The 27294-nt window shown below is 34.4% G+C and overlaps 1 protein-coding gene across 2 annotated transcripts in view; it reads right to left on the reverse strand.

Moving 5' to 3' along the window:
- ZMYM4 (zinc finger MYM-type containing 4) overlaps positions 1-27294 on the reverse strand; it is a 151780-nt gene that overhangs the window by 67385 nt on the left and 57101 nt on the right. For both annotated transcript variants that reach the window (XM_045548292.1, XM_045548293.1), the window contains exon 2: positions 26241-26286. In XM_045548292.1, the coding sequence (XP_045404248.1) occupies positions 26241-26286 (46 nt within the window). The remainder of the gene's footprint in view (positions 1-26240; positions 26287-27294) is intronic.

Below are 27294 nucleotides of genomic sequence, written 5' to 3' on the forward strand. Positions count from 1 at the left end.
AGCTGTATGAGTGGAAAAATGAGTGTACAAGGGGTGATCCCAATAGAGACTTGGGAACCGTAAGTATAAATTATTCTTCAGAGGAACTGAAGGAGTACAGATAATTCTTCAGAGGAGCTGAAACTGAACTAAAATCTGTAGTCAACAGAAGTTTTTTGATTTTGTGCATTTTTTGTTTTTTCATGAAAAATTATTTTAAAGATGGAGAATATTACAGCTTTCAGTATTCTCATGACAGAGCCAATAAAGAGGAAGCAACTAATGAGTTCAGGAGGAAAATCTTTGTGCAAGACAGGCTGTGATCAGTAAAATGCTTAAAATGCAGGTAGACTGCTAAGACTTTGTGAAAGGAGAATGAAAAAGATATTTTAACTAATTTAAGTACAATATTTTTATTTGATAATGAAAGTAAATTTCTTGACGCCAGGTAAAGTCAACTTTTATTCCTTGTCTTTCTTATGATTAGTCCTTGCTTTAGTAGTATATTGATATTTCTATACTATATCCAAGAATCATTTCAAGTTATAACCACCAACTAAGGAACTCAATTACCATATAAATGTACATTGTGAAAAGGCTGTTACTTTCATTTTCTAATGTATTACTTAATCCCTCCTGTACATTTTGTTTTTAATCAAAGCATAATTTTCAGAAATAAAGGAATATCAATAATAATTCAACTTTTAGAAATCATGGTTCTCTAACAATTCCTGAGGTGGCTACTTTTCTCTCTTTTATAAAGGAACAAGGAATCAAATGAAAACACAAACTCCAAAGAATGCAAAAACAAACAAAAAGCATAAAAATGAGGTGACCTTGGTTCATTTTGAATAAAACTTTAAATTAGCATATTTTTGTCACAGAAATATTTCTAAGAGACGATCTGTCATCGCTATTCAATAAAATGTAATTTCCTTAATAAAAATCTCTTTAAACTGTAAGATCACAAATGTAATCCAATAGTTCAACAGCAGTCAAATAAAGCCAGGAATCATTAAAAATGAAACATAAATGCCTTAAACATTTATTTTTTACTGGAGATATATAAAAGCATGTTTGCCAATCATTTAATGATCAGCCAAGACTTTGTTAATGGCCATGCTAATATGAGTTCTTTCTTGAATAAATCACAACCATATATGCCATCTTCATGACTGCAATTAGGATTTCTTTAAAGTGGAATGAGAAAGTTAAGACACTTGCACATCCATGTTTTTAATGACTTGCCTAGTCTATCTAAAGCATTAAAATTATTCACAGAAATAACAACTCACTTTTCAAAGTACCATTAGCGTAAAAAATGTACAATTGAAATTATATAACTACAATGACAATTACTAATAAACAAGTTTGGGAACAAATAAAACCAATTCTTGATAAACATGCTGAATTGTGTGGCTGTGTCTGAAACTACTGGATGCTACTCAAGAGCCACCTCAGCTTTCTTCTTTAGTGATAGACCCTCATTCCCATCAGAGCACACTTACAGTAAGAGAAAGAATGGTAATTCCTATTTATAATCCTAAAGTGAAAAAGAATCTTAGCTATTCCTAGGCCAGTAATCAACTGAAAACTTTTCATGAAAATGGGATAATAACTAGAATGCAACAATTCAGTCTTCTTTCAAACTGCAGGTATCAACACATTAAGGTACCAGGATTTTTTTTTTTAAATGGACTAGAACAGAAAGCAAAGTGCATCATACAGAATGACAGTAATGCCACAAGAAATGTTTGGGTACATATGAAGAAGCATATGTCTCAAAGCAAAATATATTTCTCAGTGTTTCAAAGTTTAAAAAAACAGTTTGAGACCAGTGGAATACTTAGATCAATTTTATTGATGTTATAACTTACCAAATGGTGATAAAACAGATGTTGACATCTGAAATACCCCTAATAGAAATGAGTTTCATTTTACCAATTTTAATAGTGTACTTATGCACTATTAAGGCTAAAAAAAACTATAAATTTAAAGTATACTATAAAACACCTTATGAAACAGTTAACCATTTGTTCTTTACCATGAGGACAACTAAAGACAACAGACTTTACTTTTTTGAATGATCACTGATGTTTGTAGTACTCTGACAGCAATGACTAAGATCAAAGATATCTATAAACTGATACAAACATTATTCAGCATGTACCTAAACACTGTCATGGATCTATTAAAACTGAAGCACATCACTGCAAGAGATCAAGAGATCATGCATTTACTAAGTAAAACTTTCATATGTTTTATAACGTATTTCAGAGAGCATATTACTTTTATAAGTATTTTCATCTTCTTTCATAATTTATTTATCACATCAGATTTAGCTGGTATCCCTTTCTATTCAGATAAACAAGAATCTGTTCAAGCCCTAAACCTAATTTATAATCCTATCCCTTATAATCCAGAAAAAAGGCAATGTTAAAATAATCCTTTTTTAAGGGCTTTGTAACTGTAGAGACAGAGTAACATGCACTTTTTTCCCCTCAATGGTATCAGTAAATTTATAACAACTTCATTTTGTTACTCTCATACTCTCATAAGCTCGTTAAACACAAGATACACCACTTCTACTAGCTCATACCATCTGCAACAATGGTCAATAGAGATTTTTAAAAAAATAAAAACAGAAAAAACTACTACTTGAACAACTTTATCTATAGTAGGAGTTAATAAACTACAGCCCCACGACCCAGAGCCTATTTTGGGATGGCCCCAAAGCTAAGAATGATTTTACATTTTTAAAAGATTATAAAAAGAACAAGTATATGTGAGAAACCATATTTGTTGGCCATAGGAAAAAGCTGCTGACCTCTGACCTATAGATTGTACTAGTCACAGAGTACAATCAGCATTATGCTAGAGAAATATATTGCGCGAAATGGGCCTAGAAAACTACTTAGAGCAATTATCTATAAAACTATTTCTGAGTGAAATTCAAAATCTTTTAGAAGTTCAAAATCATGCAGAAATTGTAACTTAGCCACTAGTTACAATACTGATTATATAACACTCCACTTTCAGTGCATGGTGGAGTACTGGCCCCAGAATAATCCTCCTGTTGTGAGTAACTGAAGAACCAGACACATACATGAAACATCTCTTTTCAGAGCATGGACAACAAGCAACACAAGACTGATCTCTGAGAAAAAGGAAACAAACGAAGTAAGCCCTAGGCATAAGTAGTTTCACCTTGGCTTTCAGCCCAGGAACATTTAGCAAACCCCATTACAGAGAGGGAAAACTCAGAGCACACAAATCTCACTAAGCTAAGGAAACAAGAGAGACAGAAGCTGGAAAAAGCTGCAGTGGCTGATATTTGCTGGTCAAATTACCAGAGAAGAGACAAATACACAGAGAAAGAGCACTAGAAATTCTTCATCTGAATAGTAGTGTGCACATGCATAGGGTGAAACTCTATAAGACTGGGCACAGATCAATCATCAGGGAGCTAGAAAGTGAAAAATTATTGGTATCTGCACAAAGATGAGAAGACTTTTGAACTCTGGATTAACCTAAATGACTTTGCCACTAAATAAACTGTGGTACAACCTCACAATAGAATATTATTCAGTGCTTAAAAATAAGAGCTATCAACTCATGAAAACATATGGAGGAATCTTACAACATACTATTACACTAAGCAAAAGAAACCAATCTCAAAAGGCTATACATACTATATGATTTCAACTATATGACTTTCTGGAAAAGGCAAACTGATGGACACAGTAAATACATCAGTGGTTTCTGGGGTGGGGGGAACAAGGACGAAAAGGTGAAACACAGAAGATTTCTATAGCAGTAAAACTATTCTCTATGATACCACGATGATGAATACACATCAGTACACATTTGTCAAAACCCTTGGAATGACCAACACCAAGAGTGAACCCTAATGTACACTATAGACTTTGAGTGATAATGATATGTCTATGTACATTCACCGATTTTAATAAATGTACTTCTGTGGCCCAGGATGTCCACAGTGAAGGAGGTTGAGTGGAGTGAGTGATAAGGAAACTCTCTGTACTTGCCACTCCATTTTGCAGTAAACCTTAAAACTGCTCTAAAAGATAAAGTCTATTAAAAAAGAAAGAAAGAAAGAAAAAGAGACTTTGTCAAACACCTGGGACAATCAATAAAATCTCTGAAATGTCACACATTAAGAACAGGGCTAAACTAACTCTACAGTGAAGTCAATTGTAGAGCTGCCCTCACCAGGTTAAAAAACAAGTCTCAAAAAGATCACACTAATCCAAAGCAAACTAACTATATGTCAGAACAAAATTGGGCACTCCTTAAAGAAAGAAACAATAATAAGGGAAAACATGAAACTAGTGAAAAGTAGAAAATGTATTTTTAAAAAAGGAACACGAAGAACTAAAAAATATATAGAATAAAAATTCACTTGATGGGTTAATAGCAAATTAGACAATACAGGAGAAAATAACAGTGAAAGAGGAAGACAAGGCAATAAAGCCTATACAGAAAGAAGCAGAGAAAGAAAAAAAGGTTGGAAGACAACAAACAGGGCATCAGACTTGTAGTACACTATTAAGCAGGCTAACATATGTTGAACTGGAGTTGGAAGGGGTGGGTATTTGAATAAATTTTTTCCAAAGTTATTGAATTTAAAAACTCTGAAAAAAAAAAAAAGCCCTGTCAACCTAGAATTCCTTATAAAGTAAAAATAATCTTCAAAAAGGAGGGTAAAATAAAAATGTTTTTAGGTAAAAGCTGAAAGAATATGTCACCAGCACAGCCACATGACAAGAAATGTTAAAGAAGTCCTTTAGATAGAAGAAATAAAACACGTGATGGAAACTTGGATGTCCACGATGGAACAAAGAACACTGGAAACTGACAATTAAAAGCAGAAATGGAAAATTCCACAATAATAGCTAAAGAGTTCAACCCTTTTCTGTCAGTAACTGATAGAACAAGTAATCAGAAAATCAGTAAGAATATAAAAAGCCTAAAAAGATGCTGTCAGCCAACTTGACCTAAATGACACTTATAAAATACTATACCCCAAAATGCCAGAACACATATTCTTTTCGAGAACACATGGAAATGGAAGTTACCAAAACAGTTCCTATAATAAATGACAGAAATATTGTATGGTAGAATTATAAAATAATGGAAATCGTACAGAATATACATTCTCACCTCAACAAAATTATATCAGTACTCAATAACAAAAGTGTATTTGGAAAATCCCCAAATATTAAAAATAAAATACTTAAAAAAAAAACCCCACGGGTCAAAGAGGAAATCACAAGGAAAATTAAAAAATATTATGAATTGAATATGAATGAAAATACAACTTATCAAAATTTGAGAGAAATAAGCACAGTAAAATAGTGCTTAAAGGGAAACTAATAGATTTATATGCTTCTATTAAGGAAGAAAAATCTAAAATTAATGACATAAACTTCCACCTTAAGTAGCTAGAAAAAGATTAAATTAAACCCAAAGTATAAGGAACAAATGATAAAGAGAAAACTCTATGGAAAAGAAAATGGACAGTGGAGAAATATTAATAAAACCAATAGTAAGACCTTTGAACAGAACAAAATTGATAGACCTTTAGATAAACCATTAAAAAGAGAGGAAAAAATACAATCGGCCAACAAGCACACAAAAAGGTGTTCAACATCACTAATCATTAGGGAAATGCAAATTTCAAAACCACAGTGAGATACCACCTCACACCCATTAAGATGATTATTAACAAAAAGAAAAGAAGAAAATAACAAGTGTTGAAAGGATGTGGAGAAATTGAAAACCTTGTGCATTATTAGTGCAAATGTAAAATGGTGTAGCGACTATGGAAAACAACAGCAGTTTCTCAAAAAATTGAAAATAGAATTACTATAAGATCCCAAAAGAACTGAAAGCAGGGTCTCAAAGAGATATTTGTATTCCCATGTTCACAGCAGCATTATAAACAACAGCTAAAAGGGGGAAGCAATCCAAGTGACCAACCACAGATGAATGGGCAAACAAAATGTGGTATGTATATACGATGGAATATCATTAATATTTGGCCTTCAAAAGGAAGGGAATTCTGACACATGCAACAACATGGATAAACTTTGAGGACATTATGCTCAGCAAAATACATTAGTCAAAGAAAGTCAAGTACTGTATGGCTCCACTTACATAAGGTACCTAGAGTAATCAAATTCATATAAGCAGAAAATAGAAAGGTGATTGCCACAGGCTAAAAGAAGGAAAAAGTTGGGAGTTGTTTTTAATAGGTATACAGTTTCAGTTTCGCAAAATGAAAAGAGTTCTGAAGACTGGTTGCACAACAATGTGAGTATAGTTTATACTATTGAACTGTACACTTAAAAATGATCAAGATGGTAAATTTCACGTTATATATATTTTACTACAATTAAATTTTTTTTTAAATTTTAAGTAATACAAGGAGAGAGAAAGAAAGCAAGAGAGTGGAAGGACACAAATTATCAATATCAGGAATGAAATAAGAAATAGTACTATAGATTTCATAAAAATTAAAAATACTGAAAATATTATAAACAACTTTATAGCAATAAAGTTTAAATTTTATTAACAACTTGATGGCAATCCGCAAGAAAAATTAACTTTACAAAAATAAATGACAGTTTAGATCTGCAATGTACAATACAGTGGCTACCTGTTACCTGTGAATATTTAAATTTAAATCTAATTAAATTAAACTTGATCTCAGCCAAAAGGTTGAGAAACAATAAATTTATTAAATTAAAACTTCAGTTCTATACTTATCATATTTCAAGTACTCAACAGTCACAGGTGCTAGTGTATACTTTCACAGTATACATATAGAATATTTCCAACATCATGGAAAGTTCTACTGGACCATGCTGACAGGGGAAATGCCTAGAAATGCAAAAACCACCAAAACTGACACTGAAGAAAATAGAAAATGTGAACAGTCCCAGGCTTAGATGTATTTATTAGGCTGTTAAGTATGAAATGTCCAATTTCCTTAAGTACTAGCTTTGACAGTTGATATCTCTGACATTTCACTTTGATACCTCTTGTTTTATAATGTATAATACCTTTATTGTGAAGGTATTATACATCCTCGGTCTTTCAAATGCACGGTTTGGTTTGTGATTATCTTTCAAAGTTTTTTTTACAGCAATTTTTGTGAAACAATGGATTAAGTCAAAAACTTCTGTTATTTTCAAATATGAGTTCTGTCGAGGAACCAATTGCAGCACATACAGCTTGAAATATCAGTGAAGTAAGTGTCTGGGAAGGATGTGGCTAATGAATGCACAATATGTCAATGGTTTGAGAAATTCCATTCTGGTGCTTTTAACCTTGAAAATGAGCCACATGGGTGACCTGAGACCAAGGTGGATAATGATGAGCTGAAAGCTGTAGTGGAAGTGAATCCATCTCAACCTACATGTGAATTAGCACCAAGGTTTGACATTACTATTCCAACAATATTGGACCATTGGAAACAAATCAGCAAGGTAAAGAAGCTGGATAGATGGGTACCACGTGAATTAAACAAGTGTCAGAAGAGAAATCATCTTGAAGCTTGCCTTTCTTTGCTGTCAGAAAAGTGACATAAAAGTGATTTCTACACCATGTTGTTACTTGTAATGAAAAATAGATTCTTTCTGACAATTGCAAGTGTTCGACAAAATGGTTGGATAAAGATGAAGTGTTGAAACACAGTCCAAAACCGAATATTCATCAAAAAAAGCTAACGGTGTCTGGTATTATCCACTACAGCTTCATGAAACCTGGTCAATTGACTACAGAGGGTGTCTAATGCAACCAACTGGATGAAATGTTCAGGATGTTTGTGATTAAGCAGCCAAGACTGGTCAATAGAGACAGGCCAATACTCTTGCAAGATAACACTCCACCACATGTCACTCAAACAACGCTGCTCAAACTACAGCAACTGGACTTGGGAACTCTCTGTTATTCACCATATTCACCAGACATTGCATTGACTGACTACCACTTCCTTCCAGGCTTTAAACAACTTCTTACTAGGAAAAATATTCAATTCTCAACAAGCTGTGGGAAATGCCTTTCGTAATTTCATTGCCACTCACTCTCCAGGCTTCTTCACTGCTGGCATAAACAAGTTACCATCAAGATGACAAAACTGTGTTGATACTTTAGGTGCATACTTTGATTAATTGTACTGCTTCTTGTTTGAGATATGATAACTATACTTTTGATTCGAAATTGAACATTTCGTATTTAATGACCTAATACTAGTGAATTAAATAAATAAAATACTTGAATAAATAATACCCATCTTACATAAACTTTCAGCAAATATGAGAAAGGAATACTTCCCAACTAATTTTATAAGGCTGGTATTGCCCTGGGACCAAAACCAGGAAAAGACATTACATGAAAAATACAGACCAATATCCTTCTTGAACACAGATGCTTAAAATATTAGCATAAATACTTAAAATATTGGCAAATTGAATTTAGAAATGTAAAAAATAATATATCATCACAAAGTAGGATTTATTCCATAAATGCAAAATGGGTTTAATATTCAAAAATCAATTCATCACATTAAAGGAAAAAATAACATGGTCATCTCAGTATACAGAAAAAAAGCAATTGACAAAATTTAAAACTAGACTCATTAAAATATCTTTCAGCAAACTAAAAAGAAAACAGGAAGTCCTCAACCTGAGAGAGGGTATCTACAAAAAATGTATGTCTAATAGCATACTTAATAACTTAAGACTGAATGCTTTCCTCCCTAAGATGTAAAAACCAAAGTTAAGAATGTCTGTTTTCACCACTTCTATTTAGTATTATACTAAAGATCTTAGCCAGTGTAACAAAAAAAGGAAAAGAAATAAAAGGTAACATTTGGGGGAAAAAAATAAGTAAAACTGGTTTTATTCACAGATGATATAATTATCTTTGCAGAAGATTTTAAGGACCCAACAAAAATGTTACTAGGACTAAGAAGTTAGCTTAGGAAGGTCGCAGGATACAAGGTCAACACACAAAAATAAATTGTATTTTACACTGGTAAAAATCAAGTGGAAATTGAAAGGTTTTTTTTAAATCCTTTATAATAAAATAAAAATACCACATTTCAAATCAGTAAAAAAGGATGGATTATTATTCACTGACTTGGAATTGACTAATTCACTATCTTTACAGGGGAAAATTATTCCTCAATTTAATCATACACAAGAGATACAGACAATATATATAAAAAATTATATATAGAGATATAGATATATAAATACTAAATTTAGCAAAATATATGTAAGACTATACTCTGTGAACTAAAAAATATTAATTGGAGATTTAAAGGAGATCTAAACAGAGAAATAAACCATGCTTATGGATAGAAAGACTATATACTTAAAGTATTAATTTTCCTCAACTAATCTACAGATTTAATGTAATCTCAACCAAAGTCCCTGTGGCTTATTTGTAGCAATGTACATATTTACTATAAAATGTACATGTATATGTAAATGCAAAGGACCTGAACAGCCAAAACCATTTTTAAAAGAACAAAGTTGGATGACTTATACTAATTTTTTAAGTTTGAAATTATTTCAAAGTGAAAAATTGAAGTTAAAGTGATTTTAAAATTGTTATTTTCTATAAATTACAACTCAACAAAATAATTTTTAGAATTTACAGTTGCTTAAGAAACTTCAAATACCTAAGGATAGCAAAATATATGTAAGATGTACATATGTACTTTGAATATATGAACTTTGAAATATGAACTTTGAAAACAACAAAACATTGCTAAGAAAAATTAAAGAAGACCTAAATAAACTGAAAGACCATGCTCATGAATTGAAGACTTACTGTTATTTAGATGTCCATTCTTCCCAAACTGGTCTATAGACTCAATCAACATGATCCCAATAAAAACCTCAGTAAGCCATTTTGTAGAAATTGACAAGCTGCTTCTAAAATTTATATGGAAATGCAAAAGACCTAGGACAGCAAAACAACTCTGAAAAATAATGACTTAGGACATCTGCTTTAAAATAAAGCTAAATTAACCAAGACAGTGTGGTTTTGGCCTAAGGATGGACACACAGATCCATAGAATAGAATGAGTCCAGAAATTGACTCAAACATATAGGTCAACTGATTGTCAACAAAAGTGCCAAGGTAAATCAATCAAAAAGAATAATCTTTTCGGCCGGGCGCGGTGGCTCACGCCTGTAATCCTAGCACTCTGGGAGGCCGGGGCGGGTGGATCGCTTGAGGTCAGGAGTTCGAGACCAGCCTGAGCAAGAGTGAGACCTCGTCTCTACTAAAAATAGAAAGAAATTATTTGGCCAACTAAAATATATATAGAAAAAAGTAGCCGGGCATGGTAGTGCATGCCTGTAGTCCCAGCTTCTCGGGAGGCTGAGGCAGTAGGATCACTTAAGCCCAGGAGTTTGAGGTTGCTGTGAGCTAGGCTGATGCCACGGCACTCACTCTAGCCCAGGCAACAGAGCGACACTCTGTCTCAAAAAAAAAAAAAAAAAGAATAATCTTTTCAATACATGTTACCAATACAACTGGATATCCATATACAAAAAACATTTATTAAACTAACTTGAAATGGATCATCAACCTAAACATAAAAGCTAAGCCTAAACTGTAAGGTTTCTAGGAAATAAAGCAAGTAAAAAATCTTCATGATCTTACAACAGCTTTTTAGAAAGCAAAGGGCACAGACCATGAAAATATAGTAATAAAATGGGGTTTCATCAATATTAAAAACTTGTGCTTTTTAAAGGACACCTTTACAATAATGAAAAGGCAACCCACAGAACAGATGGATGGATATGGAGAGAGATATATAGATTTAGATAGATGGAGACAGATACAGAGATATCCCCATCTAATTCTATCAATTGATCTATATGACATACACTTGTATCCAAACTATATAAAGAACCCTTACAACTTGATAATATAAGACAAACAATCAAATTAAAAAATGGGCAGAGATCTGAACACATGCTACACAGAACAACATTTAGGAAAGGCCAATAAGCATGCTGAAAAGATGCTCAACATCATTAGTTATCAGGAAAATGTAAATTAAAACCAAGAGATGCCAATATCCATCCCTCAACTAAAATAGCTACAATTCAAAAGACAGAGACCACTTAAACGAATGGACAAATTCCTCAAAAAATACAACTTACCAAAACAGCCACAAGATAAAACATAAAATATGAAAAACATCTACTAAATTCACAACATAAAACCTTCACACCAAAAAATTTCCAGGCCCAGATAGTTTCACTGGTGAATTCTACAAAAAATTTAATGAAGTTGAACCCCAATCTCAAACAAACATTGTATGGAAAATCCTTAAGAAAATATTAGCAAATTGAATCTAGCAATATATAAATACTAATATTCTTCAGCCATTCTGAAATATATGTATTTTTAAATATAATAAAGCCTAAGCCTATTTGATGGAAACCAACTACAATTAACCCCAAGTCACAAAATATAAAAACTACTTTAACTGATATCAAGAATTAGCCAAAAAGGTGACTACTATCTTGATTATTATTTAAGAAAGTCCTACAAATTTTAGCAAAAAAATAAAATAAAATTATATAATGTGAGCAATCACTGAGAAAAAGGAATAAAATCCTTTTAGATGTCTGGATAACTACAGACTCAAATTTATTTTAAAAGCCTAATAGGCTTTTAAGGGGATTCCAGTAATATACCTGGACTACTCTTGCAAAAAAATCCTAGACATGAAAAACACCCTCCATTTTCAAAGGTGAAAAATAAAATACTTAACAACAAATGATACAAGAAAAAATACAATAAATATTACTTGAAAATAACTATAACATTTTATTGAATGGTATAAAGCAAGATTTGTATGATAAGATGTGGCTTTATCTTTCTTAATGCATTTAAGAATATAAGCAAATAACAAAAACACTGATTCTTCCCAAAAGTAATATATAAATGTATGCATTTTCAATTAGAGTTCCAAAAACGTATTTTTGGAAACTGCATAAAATCATGTTAAAATTTAGTGGCTTAATGAAAAGCTTAAAAATTATGAAAAATAAAACTGAGACAGTGGCTTCACTCACAGATAAATGTCTGTACTACAAAGCCAGTAAGTATACAGCAATAAAAAACTTCTTAAATATACAAATAATAAAATCAATATGGCACCAATATAGAAATAAATATATTAATAGAATGTAATCAAAATTTCAAAAATAGGCCCCAACATACATAAAACTTAAATATATCTCAGTGGTGCTAATTCAGTTCAGTGATTAAAACATTAACTATTAGAATGAAAAGATGAACTATATATACATATATATATGTATGGTAGCACAATAAATTACCCATCTGGGGAAAAATGTGGATCCCAATCTTACCCTACATCTAAATCAAATAAATATAAATATAAACTAAAATATAAAGACCTTGGATTATAAACCATTACAGAGTACATTATAAAATTTTATTGAAAGGCATTAAAGATTTAAATAATGGAAAGACATTATCAAGTCATAATGAAGACTCAGTATCATAAACATGCCACTTCTCTCCCAGTTGATCTATACATCAAGACAATTCCAATCAAATTATCAGCAAGTTTTTGTTATTATTTGATTTTTTGTTAGAAACTTGGCAAGATATTTCTAATATGAACAAAGGCAAAAATAGGCAAAACACTCCTAAAGAACAATTTTCAGGGATGTGTCCCATCAGATTATCAAGACTTATTAAACAGCTAAATTAATTAAACAACATGGTACTGGCACAGGAATAAAGAAACAAAAAGTCCAGTGGAAAATTAACTGAGAAGGTGGGAAAAAGCCCACAGACATAGAATAGCTTTGCAGATTACTGGGGAAAGGAGGTAGTATTTGATAAATGGTGGAAAGACAATCTGTTAGCCTTATGATAGAAAGTAAAATTAGTTCCCTACCCACACCATAGAAACATTAATCTAGACTATTTCAAGAGCTACATGTGAAAAGCAAAACCAATGAACATTTTAGGAAATAATACATAGTTGTACCTCTATATCCAGGGGCATTGATTCCAGGACTCCCCATGGATATCAAAATCCACAGATGCTCAAGTCCCTTATATAAAATGGCACAGTACTTGCATATAACCTATGTACATCTTCCCATATGCTTTAAATCATCTCTAGATTACTTATAATACCTAATACAATGTAAATGTTATGTAAATAGTTGTTATATTGTATTGTTTAGGGAATAATGACAAGAAAAAAAAGTCTGTACAAGTTCAATGCAGACATAACCAACCATTTTTTCCCCCAAATATTTTAGGTCTGCAGTTGGTTTTACATGCAGGTGTGGAACCCATGGATATAGAGGGCCAACTGTAATTGGTCTTTCTGATCTCAGTCTAGGAAAGATTCCCCTAAATAAAGTGAAAAAAAAAGCCATAAAGGAGAAGACTGATACATTTATTTATTCTTCAATTACATTAAAATTAATTAACTTCTGCTAAAGTGAAGATTTAATAAAGACAAAGATAGGATATGAACTATGAGAAGTTATCTGCACCATCTATAACTGGTAAATTTAATGTTCACAATATTTAGAGAACTCCTACAATTCAATAAGGAAAAGACCAGCAACCCCATAGCAAATGGGCGAGAGATTTAATTGAACAGGCATTTCACAAAAGAAAAATAAAAACTAACCAATAAACATTAAACTCAAGTCCCCCAGTTGGCCCAGAACCACAAATACAAAAACTCAGCCCTCTGTATATGTAGGTTTTGCAAACCCCAAAACACAGTATTTTCCATCAACATTTGGTTGCAGCTAAGGAACCCAATACCAATAAGGCTGACTGAATTTACTAAAAAAAATCCGAAATCCACACATAAGTAGAGCTCTTCAGTTCAAGTCCATGTTGTTCAAGTGTCACCTGGACTAAGGAAATTAAGTTTTGCATTTCTATTAAAGTTAAGAATGTATACACCCTAGGCCTGAGCAATCATCTCCCCATCTATACCCTACATCAAGAGTAGGTAAACTACAACGCCAAATCCAAAAGTGACCTATTGTTTCTGTATAGCCCATGGGCTAAGAATGATCTTCGCATTTTTAACGTGGTAAAAAAAATCAAAAAAAGCATTTCCTGACACATGAAAATTATATCAAATTCAAATTTCAGTGTCCACAAAGTTTTCTTGGAAACACACACATTAATTCATTTATGTATTGTCTATGACTATTTTTGTGCTACAAAGGCAGAGTTGAACTGCTGCAACAGAGACAAAATGACCCATAAAGCTTAAAATGTTTACTATGTGGCCCTTTACAGAAAAGGTTTGCCAACCCCTACCCTAAAACAATGGATTTTAAACTGGTTTTTGACAGAAACTTATCATAAGAACACGTCTTACACTGAATTCCATATATTCCATACTTCTCTTATGTCATCACGAAACATCCACAAGAATGTTTATAGGGGAAAAAATTGCCATAGAAAAACTGGAAACATCAAGAAATCTACAGACAACGGAATGGATTTAAAAGTTGTGATATATTTTAAACGTAAGACCTAAAACTACAAAACTGCTAGAAGAAAACACAGAGGAAAAAGCTTCATGACATTGGATTTGACAATGTTTCTTGGAAATGGCACTGAAATCACAAGCAACAAAAGCAAAAATAGACAAATGGATCACTCAAACTTAAAAACTGCTGCATATCAAAGGAAACAATCAACAGAGTAAAAAGGAAACCTACCGTATAGCAGAAAATATTTGCAAATCATACAGGTTAAGTAAGGAGTTAATATCCAGAATACATAAAGAACTCTTACAACTCAACAAAAAACAAATAATCTGATTTTAAAATGAGCAAAGGACTTAAAAGACCTTTCTCCAAAGAAGATATATAATGGCCAACAAGCATATGAAAAGACTTTCAAATCACTAATCATTAGAGAAATGCAAATCAAAACTACAATGAGATATCACCTCATACTCATTACAACAAACACTATCAAAAACATATAACAAGTGTTGGTGAGGATGTGGAGAAACTGGAACCCTTCTATACTGTTGGTGGGGATGTGAAATGGTATCACCACTATGGAAAACTGTAAGGCAGTTCCTTAAAAAATGAAAAATATGAACAGAATTACCATATGATCCAGCAATCTTTTTCTAGAAATACATTAAAAAAACTGAAAGCAGGATCTTGAAGAGATATCTACACAACCATGTTCACTGAAGTGACACCTAAGAAGTGAAAATAACTCAAATGCCCATCAGCAGATAAATGGATAAACAAAATGTGGAATATACATACAATAGAATATTATTCAGTCTTAAAAAGGAAGGTAACTCTGACACATTACTACAACATGGACGAACCTTAAGGACATTACACTAAATGAAATGTCAGTCATAAAAAGACAAATACTACATGATTTCACTTAGGCAAGGTATCTAACATAGTCAAATTCTTAGAAAAAAAAAGTAAAACAGTGGTTGCCAGGAGCCCGGGAGAGGGGATAATGGAGAGTTGCTGGGTATAGAGTTTCAGTTTTGCAAGATGAAAAAGTTCTAGAGATCTTCTGTACAACAATATCAATATAGTTGACACTACCAAACTACACGCTTAAAAATGATTTCGATGGTAAATTTAATGTAATGTGGTTTTTACCATAATTTAAATAAATAAAAATTGTTATATATTTACATGATGAATTATCATACATCAGTGATAACTGAATAAATGAGAGCTGCATATATCAATACAGTCAAATCTCAGAAATATGTTATAAGGCATAAAAGCAAATGGTAACACAGTATGATTCAAAAACAATACAAAGCTCAAAACAAAACTAAAAATATTCATTAATAATGTAAATGTGGTAAAATTATAAAGAAAAGCAAGGAAATAGGCCGGGCGCGGTGGCTCACGCCTGTAATCCTAGCACTCTGGGAGGCCGAGGTGGGTGGATCGCTCGAGGTCAGGAGTTCGAGACCAGCCTGAGCGAGACCCTGTCTCTACTAAAAAATAGAAATAAATTATCTGGACAACTAAAAGTATATATACAAAAAATTAGCCGGGCATGGTGGCGCATGCCTGTAGTCCCAGCTACTCGGGAGGCTGAGGCAGTAGGATCACTTGAGCCTAGGAGTTTGAGGTTGCTGTGAGCTAGGCTGACGCCACGGCACTCACTCTAGCCTGGGCAACAGAGTGAGACTCTGTTTCAAAAAAACAAACAAACAAACAAACAAAAAAAAAAAAAAAAAAAAAAGAAAAGGAAATAAACACAAAAATCAGAATAGTGGCTACTTTTTTGGAGTGGTGGCCACTTATATGAGACTGGTAAACTGGCATCAGCCCAGTCAAGGGTTTTTTAAATTTATTTAAATATATCTCACATTATAAGTACATTTGGTGTTTAATAATTTATAAAAACAGTTTCCTAAACTTTCCAAGATATTCTAGGACAGATACAATCAAGGGCTAAGGAAAACTTTCTTAACCAAGACTGAAAGCCAGATGTAAAGACACTAAAATTTTTAAATGTTAAAAACATTTATTTAGCAAAAGATGACACAAAGAAAGTAGTTAAGCAATGGAAATCAGAACCTCTACCACTATTACCAAAAGAACTTCAGGTTACGCATTCTAAAAGTTAAAAAATCCTGCCAGGCATGGTGCATCACACCTGTAATCCCAGCTACTGAAGAGGCTGAGGCAGGAGGATCGTGTGAGCCTGAATTCGAGGCTGCAGTGAGCTATGATGGTGGTATGATTGCACCATTGCACTTCAGCCTGGATGACAGAGAGAGACCGAGTCTCAAAACAAACAAAACGTTAAAACTCCTGAATGAATACGGTGAATGTCTATGTTTTTAAATGTGTACCTGAATCTTTCAGATGTATACTTAACTATACTTACTGTGACTCACCTTAACAGCTATGAACACAATATAAAACAAGCCTACAACTTGGCATGAAAAAAAACTTTTAAAAAGGGGCAAAGGGTATTTACTCTTCAACAAATATTTATGACTAGACAATACAGAGGAGCCGATCCAAATGTTAAACTTATTAAAACCTGATTAAATTCAATAGAAGTTAAGACCATGCAAATTAAAACAAATGCTGAGATATTTTACATCAGACTGGCAAATATTAAGAAGAGCTATTAATATATTATATACTGATGGGTGGGAAAAATGTGAGTTATTAAAGCTTTTTTGAAAAGCAGTCTGGCTCACGCCTGTAATCCACCTCCTCTGGGAGGCCGAGGTGGAAGGATCACGTGAGCTCAAGCATTCGAGACCACCTGAGGAAGAGCAAGACTCCATCTCACTAAAAATAGAAAAAATCAGCCAGGCATGGTAGTGCATGCCTGTAGTCCTGGCTACTCCAGAGGCTGAGGCAGGAGGATCGCTTGAGCCCAGGAGCTGGAGGTTGCTGTGAGCTAGGCTGACACCACGGCACTTTAACCCAGGCAACAGAGTGAGACTCTGTCTCAAAAAAAAAAAAAAAAAAACCAAAAACAAAACAAAACAAAACAAGGCAGTCTAACAATGCCTATTAAAATTACACATACCCTTTATCCCACATTCCTCACTCTTTGGAATTTATCCACATATGTAAAACGACTAATATATAAGGACATACATTAAAGGATTTCTAACACAACATTGTTCATTATGGCAAAAAACCTAAAACAATGTGAATGCCTAAAAACAAGGCAGAAAATGACTTATTGCTCATCTGTGCCACAATATTTTGTGTAATACTATACTGTAAAAGTTAGAGCTATTCCAGCTGAGGTGAAATGAGGTGGAGAAGAGCATGTATATGATCCCATTTTCATTAAACAAACAAAAACCCCTCAAAATCCTTATATAACTGTATATGTTTATATATATAATGATTTTATGAGCATTGAAAAAACACGGAAGGCTACCTACAAAGCTGTTGACATGGGCTATAAGGAGGGATAGGGACAATGACATGGGAAGGAGAGACCAATACAACAGAAAAGCCAAAAGGTTACTCTCAAAAAATCATATATATGATCAGATTCGTGTAATTTGTATATATTTGCATTATAGGAAATAGTTAATGCTATGAAGATCTGAATACAAACCTACAGAATGGATTTTTTAGAGCTGTTTTATGGTTTAGAATAAAATATTTTATAACAGGATTATATGCTGTGAGAGCAGATTGTATTTTCCAACAATGGCTGCAACAGCATCTCTCTTCTCATATTCTTCTCTATAATGTCACCTTAACCCTCCTCCTATTAAGATGTGGGATCTATATTCTCTTCTTATGTCACCTTAACCCTCCTCCTATTAAGATGTGGGATCTATATTCTCTTCTTATGAATCTGGGCAAGCTTGTGGCTTGATGTAATCAATGGGATATGGTAGAAGTGATGCGTGTGACTTTTAAAGCGAGGTCAGAAAAGATGATACAGCTTCTGCCTTATTCGCTTGGAGCCTTGAGCCACCATCAAAAGATATCTGATGGCCGGGCATGGTGGCTCATGCCTGTAATCCTAGCACTCTGGGAGGCCGAGGCGGGCGGATCACTCGAGGTCAGGAGTTCGAGACCAGCTGAGCAAGAGCGAGACTCCGTCTCTACTAAAAATAGAAAGAAATTATCTGGACAACTAAAAATATATAGAGAAAAAAAATTAGCCGGGCATGGTGGCACATGCCTGTAGTCCCAGCTACTCGGGAGGCTGAGGCAGTAGGATCGCTTAAGCCCAGGAGTTTGAGGTTGCTGTGAGCTAGGCTGATGCCACGGCACTCACTCTAGCCTGAGCAACAGAGCGAGACTCTCTCTCAAAAAAAAAAAAAGAAATCTGATGACTCTGAGGCCACCATGCTATGAGGATGGCAAGGCAATAGAGGGGGCATGTGCAGGGGCTCAAGGTGGCAGTCACAGTCTTTGAGTCCTCCTGGGCCAAGGACCAGACATGAATGAATCAACTTCTAGATTATTCCAACACCAAGCCATTAAGTCACTCCAGCCTTCAAACCTTTTCAGTCAAGACCCAAGACACTGTGAAGAAAAAAAACAAAACATCCCCAGTATACCCTTTCTAAACACATGAGGCACCAAATCCTTTGGGGTGGTTTGTTAAGTAGCACATACCAGTAAAGAGAATGCAAAATTCAAAATCTATTCTATCTTACATAATTTACACAGTAGGCTCTGGAAAATCTATTAACTGACTTAAAAACTAACACTAGTGATAACTGTCAAAATTTCTAAAATGTGTGTGTTAAGTATTTAAATAGAATTCTGTCACAAAATAATTAGAAGAAAACCAGTATTTTTTAAGTTAGTATTATTTAAAATAAGGATGTTTTAAATATGTATATAACTAATTTTATAAATAATCAATAGGCATCTATTTCATCCACCTGTCTATTAGTACATGTATACTAGGTGGCAAAATTCTATTTATTAATCTTTTCATTGGGAAGTGGGATCATCTTATATTCAAATGTAAGAATCATCTTATGTGATTTACGATCATCTTACATTCAAATATTTACAATATACTTTTACCACCCTCTTTTCCTACTGATTAACCTAACCTAAAATTCCCATACAACTTATATCTTATTTTTTGTGTTAAAGTTTACTTAATACCAATTTTATTGATAACAATGCTGAAATACAACTGTAAGTTGTTGGCAAAAATATAAACCTTTTAACAATACAGAAACAAAATAAAAATTAGTTCAGTCTATTTTATTCATTTGAAAACTTTATATTAGTTATTGATCAGTTTGTTTAAATCAAGGAAAAGCTCTGCTTTTATTTAATGAACTAAAAAATTCTTGAGAACTGTGAGGTGTTTTTCAGTTAAGGCCATCTCAGTACTATACAAATGTTTACATCCCTAAAGGATGACTTCAGGCTTTGGTTTCAACATTTTCATAAAAAAGGTATTTCTTCATAATTTTTGAAGGATCCAAACAATAATCAGCAAAAGACCATGTAAACAAAAAATTTTAAGCAGTTTAGGTTTCGGAAAAAAAAACTACTCTGTATCAGTTCTTTTTATATTTTTTTCATTAAAACAATTTTTAAAAATTACATCAGTTCTTTTTAAATTGAGCTGTACCGGTAAAGCAGATATATTATAATTCAGACACAAACTGATGTTGATGCTCCAGAATCAGCCACAAAAACTTCAGTCATGGTTAATACAGATTAAAATATTTCTCAGCTACTTTACAAATTACTCCATGATTTCTGTCAAATAATTGTTATTCTTCAAAACTTGTGATTCCAGTAGACTAGGGAGCAGTTCAGACATATGTAATGAATGATCCGAAAGGAGGGATTTTGGAGTTAGGTAAACCTGCATTCAAATCCTGATTCTAGCAATTAAAAGCTAAATGTCGTCTCTAAGCTTTAGTTTGTTCCTTAGTAAAACAGAAAGTCAGAGTATCTTCACCTAGAGGGTTACTGGGGCACCACACTACATATCTAACAATTGTCTCCCTTTCCTTACTAAGAGAGAGCTTCAGTTTTATTCTTGCAACAATGGGCTCAGCTAAAGGACTACCATTCCCAATATTCTTTGAAGGTAGGATGGCCAATGAGATGTAAACCTAGTACATAGGTTGAGCTTCCAGGAAAGTTCTTTATGCTGATTCTATTCAGAAGTGTGCCTTTTTGGTCTCCTTCCTCTCCATTCCCAGACTAAAGATACAGCAGCCATACTAGAATACCAGGCTAACTTGAAAATGGAAGCCATATACTAAATATATCATACAGAAAGCTGGAAGGCCCCTGAATTCCTAACAACCACAGAGCTATGTTATCATCTGAGCTTATTGTATACGAGAAATAAATTTCTATCATGTGTCTATTATATACAGTTGAATTTAATATCTTAATTAGTACACTTATTCTTAGAATTGTTTGTTTGTTTTGGAGACAGAATCTCACTCTGTCACCTAGGCTAGAGTGCAGTGGTGTCATCATAGGTCACTGCAACCCAGGCTCAAGCAACCCTCCTGCCTCAGCCTCCTGAGTAGCTGGACTAGAGGCGTGCACTACCACACCTGGGTAAGTTTTCTATTTTTTGTAGGGAGTGGGGGGTCGGTCTCACTCTTGCTTAGACTGGTCTTGAACTCCTGAGCTCAAGCAATCCTCCCACCTCCACCTCCCAAAGTGCTAGGATTACAGGTGTGAACCACCATGCCCAGCCTATTATAATTTTTAAAAGATAATACATGTAAAGTTTTTCACAAATAAACTGGTACACTACAAGCAGTCAAAATAATAATTTTTTGAATCCACATAACTGTACTTCATGAACAAATCAGTAATGGTCTTATTTTTCCCTTGAAGCCATCAAGTCTGTAATGTTCAATGAACTTACTCTATCAGTAAGAAGACTAACCATTGCTGAATGACCAGTTGGTTATCTTAGAGCTTTTTAATGAATAAAAGTCCTTAATTTAAGAAAGCAGCTATCTGGATGCATTAAATAAAACCAATCTCCGTATTCTATTTGAACTTCCTTCAAACTTCACATAAAGTAGATATGGTTGAGGGAACATGAATTAAGACAACCCATAGTATCAGGCATCTCCTTTAATACCATGTATCTTGAAATATCCACAAAGGATGAACTAGAAGTCAGACAACCCTACCTTCTCTTCTCACCTGCATAACATGTTGAAGCTTTTTTCTTTTAAATACCTTTCACTGAAGATACTATATCCTTAGAAAGTCAACTCTATTTTTCATATTTAAATCAAATTTCCCAATTTCCTCAATGATGGTATTAGGCTCTACCACTTTATGTGTGCTGATAATTAGTAGATACTATGTCTTGCTGAAAGTTTCAGAAAGGTTATATACTCCAGGAAGACAGAATATGATTTACAAAACAAATATTTGAACCTCATGTCCTGGTGGTCTTGGGCAATGAGTACACGGTAAGTCTAGTGCTACACTAGACATTTTGAGGCACCTGCCTAGAATACAGTGAATCATTTTTTTTCCTAGACATGAATCCCAAGACAACATGGTAAGCCTTGAATGACCAACCAACTTTGGTATCAGAGACTTCCTGAATATCATCTCTGTAGGAGTCCGCCATTATCTCTGCTGGGTAAGTGTCTGTGTTCCTGAATCCCCTTCATGAAGAATGGCCAGTCTTCTCTCCACGCTAGTCATTTCTCTGCCTCTGGAATTTGCAACATCCCTTTAATGATAAACTACCAGAAAGGGGGAGATAAACGGTAACCTTTATTGCACCATTTGCACCCAACATTCGATATAAAACCTGCTTGTAAATCTCCAGCCTAATAATGTTTAGGGAGGTAGAGCAGAAAAGCACCATGCACCAGAAACATAAACTCCAAATGTTGACTGTAGGGCCCCAGGTATCATAGCTTGGTTATAGCTTTCAGACAGATTTCTTGCTGCCTCTTTAACATTGTTGTTACTGGGCTGGGAGTGGTGGCTCACGCCTGTAATCCTAATACTCTGGGAGGCCAAGGCAGGAGGATCACTTGAGGTCAGGAGTTTGAGACCAGCCTGAGCAAGACCGAGACCCAATCTCTACTAAAAATAGAAAGAAATTAGCCAGACAACGAAAAATGTACAGAAAAAATTAGCCAGGCATGGTGGCGCACGCCTGTAGTCCCAGCTACTCAGGAGGCTGAGGCAGAAGGATTGCTTGAGCCCAGGTGTTTGAGGTTTCTGTGAGCTAGGCTGATGCCACGGTACTCTAGCCTGGGCAACAGAGTGAGACTCTATATCAGCAACAACAACAACAACAACAACAACAACAAAAAGATTGTTGTTACTGCAATAACTTTAACAAATAAAGCATCAGATTAAAACCTTCATTAGAAAGCTATTTGATTCATTTCTATTACCAATATACAGACTTGAGCCAAGTCATGTCCAGAGCAGGTATTCAAAAATTACTTGGTAAAAGTAAGAAGTAATGGCAGAGGGATACCTTCTTATAGCCATGTTTTATTACATGACCTTGCTTCCCTGACAAGATCATTGATTCAAAGATGAATGTCAGAATAAAGCTGGCCCAATCATAGTCTATCTCCTAGGGGCTTGAAATTTAAAGTGGATATACAGAAAGACTAAAAGTCACTCTAACATAACTGCTTCCTGGCAGCACTGTGGAGAACAGGCCCATGATCTCCTATTGCTTATTACCCTGTAAGAAATGTGTTCTTTGGGGGGAGAGGGAGTGAGAGGTGGGGGGTAGAGGAGGTTGGTGGGCGGGGGCGGGGGGGGGAGGGGAGGGGGTAAACTCACAGCTAATGGAAACAGGGCACAGTGTATGGGGGAAGGATACGCTTGTAGCCTTGGCTTGGGCGAGGCAAACACATTTCATGTAAACAAAATGTTTGTACCACCATAATATCCTGAATTAAAAAGAATTAAAAAATAAATGAAATAAAATTTAAAAAAGAAATGTGTTCTTTACCTCCACCCTAAATTCTGTGAAATACCCCAATATACATCTAAAAAGTTTCTTCTGGATAAGCTAGCTGAGTCTATTTTTGATTGCTTGCAACAAAAAGGACATTTGATAACTAAATGCACTGAAGATTAGGAGAGCTAGTTACTTCTCAATATCAAATAACAAAAAAGACTGTATTCTAAAAAAACAAAACTATGACTAAACAAATTCCAAAGAGAAAGTAGTCACAGATTCTACCGGTAGACATAAACTTAAAGAAAAAAATGTGTATCACCCTTAACTCAGGACTCTAGTTGACAAAATTTATCCTTCATAAACAAGCACAGAAATATCCTTTGATAATCATCAATCCTATTTTTAGAATTTATTCTACAGAAACACTTCAACAAGTATACAAAGATGTGTACAGGAATATATACTCAGTGTTGTTTATAATATTGAAAATAATTTATATACGTATAAAAGAGGAAGCTAGTTAAATTATAGTACAGCAGGTCCTGAAATGTCATTTCATTCAATATTATTTTGTTGTAACATTAACGAGGGGGAAAAAAATCCATTCTCAGCTGAGGCCACTGCCTATGTAGAGTGTACATGTTCTCCTCATGTCTGCATGTGTTTTTTCCAGGTAATCCAGTTTCCTCCCACATTCCAAAGATGTGCACATGAGGTTAAATGGCATGTCTAAATTGTCCAGAATGAGCGAGTGTAGGTTTGTGCTGTGAATATGCCCTGTGATGGAATGGCATCCTGTCCAGGGTTGCTTTCTGTCTTCTACCCTGTGCTGCTGGGATAGGCTCCAGCCATCCATGATGCTGAACTAGAATAAGTGGGTTGGAAGATGATTGACTAAATGAATACAAATTATTGTAAAATAAAAATCCATAAAGTATATGATAATCATATAAATGCACAACAACAAATGCACTCAGTGAGCCCACCATGTTTTTCATTGTTTGTTTTCTGAACTACAGCTTTGGTGGTAGAAGGCGCTCTTTAAAATTTTTGCTCTGCAAACATTTATCCCTTAATTTAACCAAATACCACAACAACTGCCGTCACTCACAGATTCACCAAAAATTAGGTAAATAGTTATCTTGTTTTTAAAATCTTTCTTAAATGTATATATAGCTCACATTTATTTCAATGTTTAATATTAGAAGTGTGTTGGGAGCTAAGCAAATGGCTCATGCCTGTAATCCCAGAGACTCAGGAGGCAAGGTGGGAGGACAGCTTGAAGCCAGGAGTTAGAACCAGCCTGGGCAACAAAGTAAGACCCCCGTTGACCCCATCTCTTTTTTTAAAAAAAAAGAAAAAAATAGGTAAGAAAAATCAGCCAAGTGTGGTATCGCAGCCTGTAGTCCCAGCTACTTGGAAGGCTGAGTTAGGAGGATTGCTTAAGCCCAAGAGTCCAAGGATGCAACAAGCTATGATGGAGACACTGCACTCCAGCACCCTGGCAACAGAGGGAGACTGTGTCTCCTAAAAAAAAAAAAAAGAAAAAGAAAGTGTTTTGGATCTTTATGTAGAAGTCTGGTGATGTTTTTGTGAATAGAAATATGCTGTAGGGGCCGGGAGCGGTGGCTCACGCCTGTAATCCTAGCACTCTGGGAGGCCGAGGTGGGTGGATCACTCAAGGTCAGGAGTTTGAGACCAGCCAGAGCAAGAGCAAGACCCCGTCTCTACTAAAAATAGAAAAGAAATTATACGGACAGCTAAAAACATATATATACAGAAAAAAATTAGCCAGGCATGGTGGTACATGCCTGTAGTCCCAGCTACTCGGGAGGCTGAGGCAGGAGGATTGCTTGAGCCCAGGAGTTTGAGGTTGCTGAGAGCTAGGCTGATGCCACGGCACTCACTCTAGCCCGGGCAAGAGAGTGAGACTTTGTCTCAAAAAAAAAAAAAAAAAAAAGAAATATGCTGTAGGAACTTAATTCTTGTTTGTAGCAATTAACTTATGGTAAAATTGGTTTTATTATACATCATTTCACTTAAAGTCACAGTTTCAAATAACTTATCAACAACATTCAGTGAGGACTAACTATACAGCCATACAATAAAATACTGAGTAACCATCAAAAAGGATGCAATTGGTCTATATTTACTGACAAAGAAAGAGGCAGTTGAATGAAAAAAGAATAGCATTCATATGATTCCTACACACATACCTAAATCCCCATATACCATGTATTCATATATACACTCAGAGAAAAAATCTGGAAAGATATATGTTAAACTTTTAAAACTGGTTATCTTTGGAGAATGGTAATAACAAAGGCTTTTACTTTCTATTTTATTCATTTCTGTATCATAAAATTGAATGTATTACTTTTATAATCATAAAAAACAAAAATTACTTTTAAAAATCTGGTAACACAGAAAGAATCTAAAAAGAAAATTAAGAGCCCTTAAAGTAGAAACCTTTAAAAGTGGTCAGTTAAGTATAATTTTCTATAGGATTCACACTGACACAGTGTGGCTATATTTCAACATAATAATAACTGAGAATAAAATATTTATTGAAAAATAAAGACTAAGACTCTTACAATTCAGATTAACCTGCTACAAAGTACTAACAGGATATGATGAGATCCAGACTAAATCAGATTGGACCATCACATAAATCAGCCATAACTAAACAGGGTAATAGTTAAATGCTGTATCTAGACTTACATTTATTATCTATCTAAAGACATGATCTTTTTTTCTCAAATGGTACTTACAGTTCTCTACAATTTCATCAAAAACTGCACCACTTTTCTGTTCAAACTGAAAGAGCAAAAAAAGGAAAGAGAAAAGTAACATTATTATCATAGTCTTCTATCACACATACATTTTGGCTATACCTCCCTACTTACTCCCCAAGGAACAGTAATTTTCAGCCTAAATTATGCAAATGTATGATATAAACAAAAACACTGCCAAATACAGTAAAATAAAATTTAGGATGAACCAAAAAACGTTCTCAGGACAAAACCCCCAAATCAAAAACCAAGAGATAAAATCACATCTCCTCACTATAAAAAACTATTTTTTAATCACTCTTTTGTCACAAAAAAGGATCGTATATGTTTGTGAGAATAATAAACACCACCAACACTTATTGAGAACTACCTATGTAAAACTTCTTATCATAACTGAACAGAACAATTAGCAACAACTGCTTTTGCTCTTAGGCTAAAGCCAGAAATATGCTGCTCTTAAAATTAAAGAGAGCAATGTTATGGGGATGGTTCCTACTCAGTATGTTAGGGCCGAACAATAGAGTCAAGTCGGAGGTCCTTTAAAACAGACCCAGAGGGGAAAGAAAGTACAGCACAGGTAACTCCACTAAGGAACTAAGGAAACTAGCACACTTCACCGTGAGTCCTTATTTTGGCAAGTTTGAGTACTCCAACCTCCTGTTTCCCTGCCTACTACTCACTAATGAGGAAAGAACCCAGGGGATCCTGCTTCTTGATAAATAAACCTTGCCTACTATAACTCAGAGTCAGACACTCCATTCAAGGGAGAAAGTTTTAAGGGGAAAAAAACCACCTAGATAACTACATAACTGCAGAGGAAACACAACAGCTATCTACTGTAATCAACAGTATCTAGGCCAGGCACGGTGTCTCATGCCTGTAATCCTAGCACTCTGGGAGGCCACAGTGGGAGCATACCTTGAGGTGAGGAGTTCAAGAGCAGCCTGAGCAAGAGGGAGACCCCATCACTACAAAAACTAGAATAAGTAGCTGGGTGTGGTAGCATGCACCTGTATATCCAGCTACTCAGGCT

The sequence above is a fragment of the Lemur catta genome, chromosome 3 (genome assembly GCF_020740605.2).
Source record: "Lemur catta isolate mLemCat1 chromosome 3, mLemCat1.pri, whole genome shotgun sequence".
NCBI classification, from domain to species: Eukaryota; Metazoa; Chordata; class Mammalia; order Primates; family Lemuridae; genus Lemur; species Lemur catta.